The 12,650-nt window shown below is 39.5% G+C and overlaps 1 protein-coding gene across 2 annotated transcripts; it reads right to left on the minus strand.

Annotated features, from left to right (window-relative positions):
* Positions 1 to 2,640: 2,640 nt before the first annotated feature.
* On the minus strand, positions 2,641 to 11,847 carry LOC112301488 (olfactory receptor 7A5). 2 transcript variants are annotated; one of them, XM_053912143.1, is made up of 2 exons: positions 11,745 to 11,847; positions 2,641 to 5,897 (listed from the first exon to the last, which is right to left on the minus strand). In XM_053912143.1, the coding sequence occupies exons 1-2, from the start codon at positions 11,792 to 11,794 to the stop codon at positions 4,961 to 4,963; spliced, it is 987 nt and encodes a 328-aa protein (XP_053768118.1). In that variant the 5' UTR covers positions 11,795 to 11,847; the 3' UTR covers positions 2,641 to 4,960. The 2 variants fall into 2 exon arrangements, with proteins under 2 accessions (XP_053768118.1, XP_024412723.2); XM_024556955.3 differs by lacking the exon at positions 11,745 to 11,847 and adding an exon at positions 9,019 to 9,105.
* Positions 11,848 to 12,650: the final 803 nt, after the last annotated feature.

Consider the following 12,650-nt stretch of genomic DNA (forward strand, 5'->3'; position numbering starts at 1 on the left):
ATATCCAACATGGTGCAAGAAAATATCAACACACAATTATCTTTCCTATTTTAACCATTTTTAAATGTGAATTCAGTGGCATTAAATACATTCACAATGTCTAACCATCACCACCTTACATTTTCATCACCCCAAACAGAAATCCTGTATCTATGAATCACTCACCCATATTTTCCCTTACTTCATCCTCTGTTAACCTATTTTCCCCTACGAATTTGCCTATTGCCATCAAAGTATATGCACATCATCATTTTGATCTATGACTTTTATATAAATTGTTCATCACGTGAAGAGAAAAACTTCATCTAGGATGACCTTTCCATAGGGTGAGACTAATTCTAGATGTCACTTGCCATAAACCCTGCACTGACTCTCCACTAATTTAGAATTAATCAACAATGCTGTAGTCAGAATATAAGACTCTCTGTTATCTGGTGGCTGCCCACATAGCAAGACTCATAATGCCAGAAAAGACAGATGTGAGAAAGAAGACACTCTGGTAACCCAGAATCTCTCTCCAGACTCGGGAATAGAACATTTGTTGTGGGGCTCCTGTTCTATATCCCCAAGAAAGGGCAGGGAGATGGAAGGACTCATGTGACCTCTGGAAGACGCACCTGTGTTTCTCATAATCTGCGATTGGTAGAGTACACCTGAGAGCACTGAGTGGAAGCCTTTAAGGGTTTCTGTGGCTTGAGGAGCTGAATTCCCATGTGCCTCACTGAAGACATTTTCTTTTGTCTTTCTGTTTGCTGAGAGATTTAATTGCCTGGAGGTAGGAGAGAAAAACAGAATGCAAACTTGTGCCAGATTTAGTCCTGGGGGACCTCTTTGGGTTCTTACTTCTTTGTCCTCTTTCTTCCCAGAAGGAGGTCACTGCTCTATAGATATGAATTCTATAACTACATAGTATAGGGAACTGTTTCTCATGTAAGAAATGTAGCCCACCTCCCACTTGGAAAAGCCAGTGGGTGGGAGTTCTGGCACACAGGACCCATGCCCATGGACAAGTTCTCCCATGGGGAATCAGGACTGCATGGTACATAGGCTGTTATGAGACTTGCTTTTGGTAAAACTCCCTCACTCTGGATTGATGCAGCAAATGTTTACTGAATATCTTTAAGTTCCTAAAATTGTGTTAAACCTCTCAAGTATGGAATGTAACCAGTTCAACCACTTTCCCCCTTGATCTGTAACATCCTTCTCTTTGAAGTAATCAGCAGCATTCTTTCCTTTGTTATCTGTAAAAGCTAATCACCTACAGTAAACCTGTGCCTAGTAAATGAGGACCATCCTCCATGTAATGTACCCAGAGAAGCAATAAAAGCCTGTCCAGGCAGGGGTCGGGCTCCCTCTGGCCCTCTCATCCTCTCTCATTAAGAGAGTGGCCATGCCATCCCCTTTTCTCCGCAGGATTTCTGTAGTCCGTGTGAAATTTGCCCATTGGTGCCACAACACATCATTCCCGCAGGCCGGGATCTGCATCAACGTACCTATCAATAATTACTTTAAATTCTCTGATCAAAAGACATAGGGTGGCTGAGTGAATAAGAACACATGATCCAACTGTCCTTCGAAACATGATTGAATTAAGAGGATGTGGTACATATATACCATGGAATATTACTCTGTGATAGAAAAGAATGATATTGTACCCTTTGGACAACATGGTTGGACATAGAGGGCATTGTGCTAAAGGAAATAAGTCAGACACAGAAATTGAAGTACTGTATATTATCTCTGTCTAAAAACAAGAGCTTATGGACACATAGAACAGATTGGCAGTTGCTGTGGGGAGAGGGATTGGGACATATGTGAAACAGATAGAGTGGGTCAAATGTTATGAACTTCCAGTAACAACATCAGTAAGTTCTGGGGATGTAATCTACAGCACAGTGACTACATCTGATAACACTGTGCTGTGTATTTAAAAGTTGTCGAGAGTAAATATTAAAGGTTGTCATCGTAAGAAAAACATGTTTGAAACAGTGTATGGTGATGGATGGTAACTTGACTTATTTGGTGAATCATTATGTAGTACAGATGAAAGTAGTATAATGTTAAAAGTCAATTATATAACCCCCACACACACACACATTTATTAACATTCAGTTCTTAATGTCAAAAGTCCAAAACATGCCTCATTTTATTAAAGGTTAAGGTGTACTCAGAGCTGTGTTTTCTTTAATGGGCTATAAAGGATAATCTGTTTGTTTGCCTTTTCCTGGTTCTGCAGGATGACAACACTCCTTGGCTTGGTGCCCCATCACCATCTCCAAAATCAGCAAGGGTGGGTCGAGTCGTTCCTGCATCATATCCCTTCTGGCCTTCCTCCCTCACAGTTAAGGAAATATGATTACTTTGGGTCCACTCAGATAATCCAGGATACTCTCCTGATTGAAGGTTTCCTGGTTAAAACCTATATTCATCTATCATCTATTTCATGTAGCCTAATATTCACAAATGTTGGGGTTCAGGAAGTGGACATCTTTGGGAGGCCATTGTTCTGCCTGCCACATTATGTGACAGGATTTTGGCCAAAGACACGTCAATGGAAGTCTGTTAGGTGGAATTTTTGGAAATTTTACTTTTTAATTTAAATAATATTTTTAATTAGAAATATCAATATACAAACTGGCATAATATTGAGCAATGCAAGTATAACATTGAGTAAACTATGGCAGCCGTGAAGATACACTATACAACATTCTGTTTATATGAAGTCCAATATCAGCAAGAAGTAATCTATGCTGTTAGATATCTGGAGAGTGGGGAGAAGTGGTGACTGGAATTAGGCACAAAGAAACCTACTGCGTGGCTGGACATGTTCTATTTTTTGGTCTTAATTACGATTACAAGGATTATATTAGATTTGTGAAAGTTCATTGAACATTTGATATGATAATTTTCTATATGTATCTTGCACTTTAGAGACAGATAAAAAAAAAATCCATTCTCACAGTCTCCAATAATGACCTTTTAATTCCTTCCAGTCTTCCTGAATGGTTGATATATTTGAGTGTTTGGAGGTGCAGTGACTATTGTGTGACCACGTGGACAAAAAAAAATCACACAAGGAATCATGGTGCATAAAAAATAAGACTCTAACAATATCATGAGACTGTCAGAGTAGCCCTGAACTCCCTCCCTAACTCTACACCTTTGATTTTTAAATAAATAAAGGTTTAATTTATTGAAGTCTTCATTGTGGCAGAACATCCCTTTAAGCTTAGTGCCATCCCAAACTCAGCACACTGTTGTAATAAGTGTATCTGTATTTTTGTAATTGCTGCACAGAAATGGCTCAGTGGGTTGGAGCATAGTCTCTTTTACCAAAAGGTTCAGGCTCAATTCCCGGTAGAGCACATACTAGGTTAAGGGTCTGATCCTGGTTGTGGCACATAGAGAAGCAACCAATCAATGTTTCTCTGTCACATTGATGTTTGTCTCTCTCCCTCCCCTCCTTCCTCTCTCTGGAAAATCAATAAATATATCCTTGGGTGAACCTTTAAAAAAAAAAAGCCTTGATAAATAAGAAGAATCCTGAAGATAATTATTAAAATACACCCCAAAAATGCCATAGGGAGACAAAATGAAACATTTACGGGTTTTTTGTCTGCATAAGTAAATACTTAGTGGTCACAGAACCTGCCCTCCACCAGAAAGGAACCTGGCATGGATGGGCACTTGTGACATCACTTACTGCCCTCCATGCTGGGTACCTTGCAGTCTCCAGAGATTCTCTTCTCTCCTCAATCTTCATATTCAGGGTATTCACAGAGGAACAACACCCCCTCTTCTTTCCAATTCCATTCTCTGTTGTACCTGCATTTCAAATGACACCTCCATCCATCAGGCACCCCACCCCCAGCAAATACAAGTACCAGATTGCAAATCATTATGAATATGTGAAGAGCAGGCCAATAAAAAGAAAAGCACAATCTATATGAGGAAACCCAAAGAGATGCTGCAAGGAAAGGAAGAGCTCCCTAGCTCTGTTAATCCATGAGTTAAGTCCCTAGACTCAAGAAATCTGGAGGAAAAGTTTTTATTTCTTTTCAGCCTAGAAATGACAAGCTGGGGGAAGGGGGCAGAGGGCAGAGTTGGTGGTGTTCATATGCAGAGCTGTTTGACCCTCTAGAGTGGAATTTCCACATCTGCTCATTAAACATAGTTTTACTCTCACTGTTTTCTCTAAGATCATTCAGTTTTAGGTGGGGGATGCGGAAATATGATTTAATTGAAATGTACACAAGCGGTAGGTAGGCAGACTGTTTGCGGAGTTGGCTCCAACTCTTTGTCTGATTCCAGTCTTTGGCAATGTGATTGTGAAGCTCCTCCCATCCAGAAGAGGAGTTATTTCTCCATCTTTGAGACTGGGATGGAATTATGAATTTTAATTTGTATTGACCAATAAATATTGTGGAAGTGAGAGACTCTTAGTAGACTCTTCTTGGAAACATGGATTTGATAGTCAATATTTTCCAGGGGCTATGATAGGCATCTCGACACACAGCTGAATAACAGAATGAGGTGAATAAAACCAGGAGACCAGCTATAAAACTTACCAGCATATTCAAGTCTACATTATGAAGAAGTGTGGTAAAGGAAATGCTATAGAAAATAGTGATGACCATGGAAGTGAAAACTGTCCTGTGAGGTGGTCCTTTACAACAAAATTATGTAAATGACCTCAGTATCCAAGTGTAGTATAGTATGTACAAGTAGTATAATACATGACAACTCTTTCAGTAAAACAATAGAAATATTGCTTGGAATGATCTATGTCATATGAGAATAAATTATGCTAATGTAATTAATGGTAACCCATGATGCACATGAGAATTTCTAGTTACGTATGATCCAAAGATTGTATTAACTTGTGTCAGATATTCTTGCTCTGAAGCTTTGAACATTCATGGGCACTTCTTCAGCCACATACAGTTGGCCCTTGAAAAGTCTAATTGCCAAGGAATCTTTCCAGGGCCCTCTTTATGTCCTTGTTCCTGAGACTGTAGATGAAGGGGTTCAGCATGGGTGTGACCACAGTGTACATCACTGAGGCTGTTGTACTTGACTGTGAGTGGCGGGTACCAGCAGAGCCGAGATACACACCTAGGCTTGTACCATAAAACAGGGAGACAACTGAGAGGTGAGAGGCACAGGTGGAAAATGCTTTATACTTCCCCTGAGCTGAGGGGATTGCTCGTATGGATGACACTATCTTAGAGTAAGAATAAAGGATCCCAGTAAGGGGACCACCAGACAGAAGCCCTGCTGAAAAGTACATCACCAGGTCGTTAGGGAAAGTGTCAGAACAGGCAAGTTGGACCACCTGTTTGAGTTCACAGAAAAAGTGGGGGATTTCCAAGTCTGAGCAGAAGGAGAGATCCAACACCATTAAGCATTGTAACAGGGAATACAGGGCACTCATGATCCAGGACACCAGAACCAGCAGCCCACAGTGCCAGGGGTTCATGATGACTCTGTAGTGCAAGGGGTGACAGATGGCCGCATATCTGTCATAGGCCATGACAGTCAGGATGAAGATATCCAACACTGCAAAGAGCATAAAAAAATACATCTGGGTGATGCAGCCTGCATAGGTGATGGCTTTGCTGTGTGTCTGGATGTTCACCAGCATCTTCAGGACAGTGGTGGAAGTGAAACAGATGTCTACCAGGGACAGGTTGGAGAGGAAGAAGTACATGGGTGTGTGGAGGTGGGAGTCTGAGCTGACTGCCAGGAGGATGAGCAGGTTTCCCAACACAGTGATCAGGTACATGCAGAGGAAGAGCCCAAATAGAAGGGGCTGCAGTCCAGGTGTCTCTGAAAATCCCAGGAGAAGAAATTCTGAAACTTGTGTAACATTGCCTGGTTCCATGTGGCGCAGGTGACTACCAAAAAATAGAAGCAAGTGAATAACTAATTTTCACATTAGCAAGCATAAGTAACTCAAGAAAATGCTGCATTCATATTTTAGAATCCAAACAATAATTTCCATATTTGGTGTATAATCTGGTTGTTGTTAAGGCATGTCCTGTGCCATTGCTCTTTAGAATTTCTTTTTCTACCATCAACCCATTCTTCAAACACAATGCACATTGCTGTATAATTAAGGGTGTAGTTCCTGCATTTGAGAATATATTCGTATATTGACTTTAGACCATATTCCAGGCACCGTTTAGAGTACAGGCTGATGAAAAACAAGAGTCTCGAGAAACCAATCATGTTTCTATGATCAAATAAACATTAAAGTACTACATAACCAATGGAGTACATGTTATATAGAAAGGTGAGTCATCTTAAATGCAGAAAGTTGATAGAGGTTGTTCTTTTTGTCAAGACTTCCAATAGGCAACACTCTAACAGGCACCTCAAAGAGACTAAGTGGGAGGCCAAGAGGGAGAAAGTGTTTTTTGAGGCAGCAGGAACAGACAGTGCAAAGGCCCTAAGGAAGATGGTAGTTTTGGAAAATGAAGGTTCACTGTGTCAGTGTGTCAGGGGCAGAAGAGATGGTGTCAGGTGATATTAAGAAACAAGGGGGCCTGCATGCTGCTGTTGAAACTTCAAGTCACAGAGAGTCCCTTTTGCACACTATGAAAATCTTGCACTTTATTAATCTGATTGGAAAAGCATATTTTGAACTGAAAAGAATTTCCTCCTCAGTCCATTCTCTTGATGGTGTTCTGGCTCCTGTGTGATAAGTGACCTTGGAATACATGGGTCCAGGTACCCCTGCTCTGAGCACTGCTCTCGGATTACGAGGCAGGTGCACACACACACCAGGTCTCCTCACGTGTGGGGACTCCATGTTTGTCTCACTCACTGTTTAGGCTATGACTAGATACTACTCATCAGTCCCGCTCATATAAATTTTCTAAAAAGAATTTAGGCATTTACCTCAATACTGCTATGGTAAGCATGCATGCACAAATAAGCCTGGGGTCCCATACTGGAATGTCCATTTTAATCCCTGTATTTTAAAAAACATAAATGTACAGGGGAAGAGGAGAATAATATGGACATAAGGTAGAAAAATATCTATTGATAATAACCTCAGGCGATCTCTGAGAGATGTTGAGGAAGAAATATATTTGGATTCTGGCAGTGCTGAAACCCTAATTTAATCTCTTAAAGTCAAGGAGAAATAATAAAGTGGAAAAGATACAGTTGTCTAAAACACAAAGGTAGTTATCTACATATGGTGTGGAAACACCTTGCTGATTGACTACCTAAGGAAAAGTGACCAAAAAAAACAAGCTCTATTTTAGAAAAGGGATTCTTTTAATATCAAACAGTAGAAGGCTGGCTTTTCTTGTGCCTATTCTATAGTTATTTGACCAGTGGGTTTTTATAGGGTTAAAATGCTGGTGAGACAAACCACTCCCTCACTTTTCTCATGTGCCTTTTTGTTTTTCTTGGACTTTGGATTTGGACCTCATTTTTGGCAAATCAGTAGGCACTGTCTAATTCTGGTTTTGGTATGCAAAGGCCTTACCAGGATGTGACCAATAAAGCCTGCACACGCCAGGAGAATCCATCCTTCTACATTGAGTAACTTTCTTCATGTGACTTAAGCCCAACCATGTTATCATGCAAACATTTATTTCACCGTAGTCTGCCTTCACCATCACAATGGGGTGGGGGAGAGTGGTGGTGGGGAAATGGAGACAACTGTACTGGAACAACAATAAAAATTAGTGTGGACAGTTGTGTCTGCTGTAAATTGTAGGTAGAAAATGGAGAAGGGGAGAGTAAGAATAGTATAGGAAACGTGGAAACCAAAGAACCCATGGAGATGAACTAAAGGGGAGGAATGTAGGCAGGAGGATGGGAATGACGGGGAGAAAATGCAAGAACTTCAACAGCATAATCAATAAAATATATTAAAAAATAGTGTGGAGATAAAAATAAAAACAAAAATAAAAAGTGAAACTGAAAAAATAAATAAATAAAATCTGCTAAATTAACAACAAAACAAAACAATGCCAGATCTGAACAAACAGGGCTTCACCTGCTTTGCTCACCTCTCTATTTTCCCAGATGTTGTGTAGACCTGTGCACTTACCCATTGAAGGAATCCATTGAAGTGAAAGTGAAGTAATGCAATTAATGGCAGGGAGAATAAAACTTGGTTAAACAGAGTGATTTAGCAACTGTGTTAAAGACAATGAAGGGAGCATCAAAAAGTAAGGAAAACAAGATATAAATACCAACGTACATTCGTAATTAAATTGGCAAAGTCATGGACACAGAAGGTAATGTATGACGTTCCTAGACATGGTGGCAAAGAAGAGGCTCAGTATTATTTGTTGAATGAATCAGGAATTAGGTCTCAGTATATAACTACATTTAACACATGGTAAGGTTGTATTTCCTTGTATTGGGAAAGGTTGGATTGTTGAATAAAAGCCGGAGAAAGAAACATCCACCTGGAAGGAAATGAAGTTGATCCCCTACCTCTGTTGTGTTACATAAAATCTGGGGGATTGACAACTCACTGGAAGAGTAACCAGTCCTTTTGGGTGAACGGAATGAAAACAACATATTAATATTGATGAGTGGGCCAATCCATCCTAATCAAGTCAAGAGACTCAGGAGTAAAAAGACAGACATATTTGAGAAATAAAATCAAAACATTTTTATGGACAAAACATCCCCTAAGTCAATTGAGAAATAATCAATTTTATTTATTTTTACTTTTACTGTCTTAATTTTTATTGAATTTATTGGGGTAACAGTTGTTAATAAAATTATAAAGGTTTCAGCTGTACAACTATCTAATACATCACCTGTATGTTGTATTGTGTGTTCACCGCCCCAAGACAAGTCTCCTTCTGCCAACATTTATCCCTCTTTTACCCTCTTCTACATCCAACCACCATAAATTTTAAGTCATCCAAAAGCCTGACATGAAAAATAGTAACCATATAGTAATATTCAAAAAACATCAAATATGAATCTTTGATCAAAATCAGAAAAAGTTCAGCAAACAACAAAAAAGTTCCTTCATACCTGTCAGCCTGGAGAAAACTTAGAAAAATGTCACATTGATTGAGATGCAGACTTTCAAAGAGAGCAAAGGGGTGCTCTGTTTTTTCCTGGCAGAACTGTGGAGTGTTACAGCATTGGGTAAACAGACTGCAGGCAGCTGCACACACTACCAGCACCTGTGTCTCTAATGCAGGGCTCCTCAGTCTCTGCAGGAAGGACATTCTGGGCCAGGTCTTTGTCTGAGGTGTGGTCTCTCCTGGCCATTGCAGGAGGTTTAGAGCATCCCTGGACTTTACTGACACCTCCCATGTGACAGCCAAAAATGTCTCCAAAGATTGCTCTGTGTTCCCTGGGAGAACAGTATATTGCCTCTGGTGGAGAACCAGAGTTTTAACGAAACAATCTCAAAATATTTTCATATATGTTATAATAGCCATTTATTGAGAAAGTATACTTTAGATTTCAAGTGTGACCAGCACAGCCACACCTCAGAATATTGTGTAGACATGGAAATAATGAATCAGCATCTTACACCCTCTTTGACTGGAGGGAAGACTGTAGGTATTGTTGAGTAGGAAGGAAGAGTGGACACATAGAAAAAAACTATACAACACATGAAGAGCATTTCTGATGGGCCAGGATGCTGTTTATGCATCTATACAAAAGCACATGAGTGTGTATGTGAGCATAACATAGGAAGACAAGATTTAAAAAAAGAAACTAAGCTCTTATAGAATAAAGATTAGCAGCAGGAATGTAATTAGGTTAAGTATACTGATTACAAAACTATTTTATGAAAAATAATTAAGTGAGAATCAAATTAATTCATATTAAGAGAGAAAAGAATAACTTAAAAATATCAACATGGGCTAATGATCCCAGAGTAAATTCCCAAAGACTTGGAAATAAGAGCATGTTATAGAAGGGCTTTGAAAATCAGGGAGAAAGCAGTATCTAAGTAAAATTTCTTCTTATATAGAGATATATGGATTCAAATTTGCTTATGGAAGGTACAGGTAATCTTCAGTTAAATCTTTATAAATGGTACCTTCCTCTTTAACAGGAACCTAACCAACGAAACAAAGAAGCAAGCAAAATATAACCAAAGACACTGAAATTGAGAACAGGCTGATAGTGACCAGGGAGGACATGGGTGGGAATTAAAGGGGAAAAGGGTGAAGGGTTTGCAGGAACAATTATAAAGGACACATGGACAATAACAAATGGGGTTGCAAACAAGGGAGGGAGATGGGGAGTGTTGGGATCCTGGGGAGTGCTGGGAAGAAAAGGCAGGAAACTGTACTTTAACAACAATAAAAAATTTGTCAAAAAAAAAAAAAAATACTGCCCTGAACAGTCGTGTTGTTTTTTTGGTATACCCATGCACTCTTTTCTTTCGGATTTGCAATTAACAGAAGAATTGCTTAGTTATACAGCACATTTATGTTCATATTGCACTAGACAATATTTTTGAAATAATCACAAATTTCTATATGACCTGGAGTCATAAAAGAAAATGACTTAGTCTCTTAAATGACTTTTAATTGGATACCTCCCCACACCATACATTGATTTTGTGTGTTATGCCTTTGCTGAATTCACCAGTGTACACGAGACTATTGTGTGAAAATAAAAATAAATAAATAAAAATAAGAAAAAAAAAAGAGTGCCTTCCAGAGTACGGTAGAAGATGATGCCCATTTTGAAAATGGAGCTGACCACAGAAGGCAAAGGAGCAATACAGAATGAAGGAGACGTGGACAAGTGGCAGTATGTGTGCAGGTGACTTATCAGTGCTAAGTACACAGAAGAACATTCACTTTCATTGTTTGTTTATAGCAAGGATAGACAAGTGAAGAATATAAAAGTAACAGCTGTATTGTTTTTTTCAGTAAGAAAAGTAAAATATGAGAAAGTAATGGAGAGAAAACAATGTGACTGAGTGATAGATGTGAGCCCACACACTTCATAAATACTCACAATTCTCCACATTTATGTACATAAAAGGAATCAATGATAAGACCAAAGTTGGTGGGAACCCACCCCTCCAATTCCTTGTTTAGAATAATGCAATAAAAAACAGGAATCAAAGCATACTGACTGCACTCTGCAAATGTCTGGAATTTGCAGACAATAGAGGAAACAAATGAGTAAGTAACCCACAAATGTAACCAGGTCACAGGTCATGAAGTAATGGCAAAGTCAAGCTATTAAGCACACCTCTTTTTAGTTATCAAACACATTATTTTTCTGCTAATTGAATACCCAGAGTGAAAGAAGATACTGTGGAATGTAAGTCTCCTGACCACTGTTGCAAGGTAATATTTGCAAGATGTATATTGAATATGGATCTGCCTCATCAATATGGACACAGTGTTGAGTACGCCTCATGATAAAAATAAAGAACTGTCTTCACTTTACTGCACAGCTCTCCACAGCTACTACTCTATTTTCCTACTCCCTTTAGTTGCAAAACTCATTGTACCTGTTCTACTTTCACTTGAAATACTTTATGCCACCCATTGCCACCTCGATGGGGTGTCCGTAGTGAGTAGTGAGCAATGATCCATGTGTTGCTGATTTCAATGTTTACTTCTCTTTTTAGCATCCCAAACAAATCATGAACTAGTTAATCAGGTAAACAAACAACCATAGGCTGATGGCTGTCAAGAGACCTTAGGTGAATGTGCTTGGCTTTGGCTCTCTCTGACCCTTTCCTGGAGCACCTACTGCACACTTGGCCTCACCTGCTCTGGAGCTCTGAAAAGACGACCTCTCGGTAAAGGAAGTCTAGCATCCTGGATGGATGACAATGGAGGCTGAAGCTCTCTGCTCAGAGAAGACTGTAGGAAGGAGGCAAGGCATTGGTCTCCTAGACAAACCTAGGGTTCCAAAAGGAACAACCAGGTACCATCCAGCCCAAGGACACACATGCTGAGAGGCTGGACATGAGGAGCTATTTACAGCTCCTTTATGTCTGCTCATTAGGTGCATTTCCATCTTGTTCTTCCAACCTCTAATTGCATGGTTTCCCTGTGGGTCTGGACAGAAGGGACTGTTTTCCTGGAGATTCTCTGTTCCCAAAAGACTAACTTGGAAGTCCAATGAATCCTGTTTTTACTAGTTCCTCCTCATAAATCTTGAGGCTTCAAGAAGACTAACCTCCCAGCACTTTATCCAAAACCTCACTTAAAACTTTTCCAAATTTAAGACTGAGGATCCAGTCTGGATTAGAAAACTCAAGTCCCTAAATATTCACTTTTGGTAGAGACACAGCCCCTCATGTCCACAGAAAATTGTTATTTTCTTTTCCACAAGTGGGAGAACTACGTTCCATGAATTAAACCATGAGTGTTACACACTGGGCTTCATGACACATGGACTAAAAAAATTTGGAATTTCACCTCATATCACAGGAGGTGTCAAATAGTCCCTCACTGTGAAATATTTGTTGCTTATAAGAAGTACAGTTAGATTTTTTTCCACTATAATCTAAGCTTCGAACAGAAGAGTAAATAGATTCTTCCCTGTAGCCTTCAGAAGAAAGCGCTGCAAATCTCTTGACTTCAGCCCCATGAGACCTCAGGAATTGTAAGAGATTGAATGTGTTTGTTTATAAATCATTGGTGTGTACTTCTACGTTAGCCTTAATA

Source organism: Desmodus rotundus, chromosome 9 (genome assembly GCF_022682495.2).
Source record: "Desmodus rotundus isolate HL8 chromosome 9, HLdesRot8A.1, whole genome shotgun sequence".
Classification (NCBI taxonomy): Eukaryota; Metazoa; Chordata; class Mammalia; order Chiroptera; family Phyllostomidae; genus Desmodus; species Desmodus rotundus.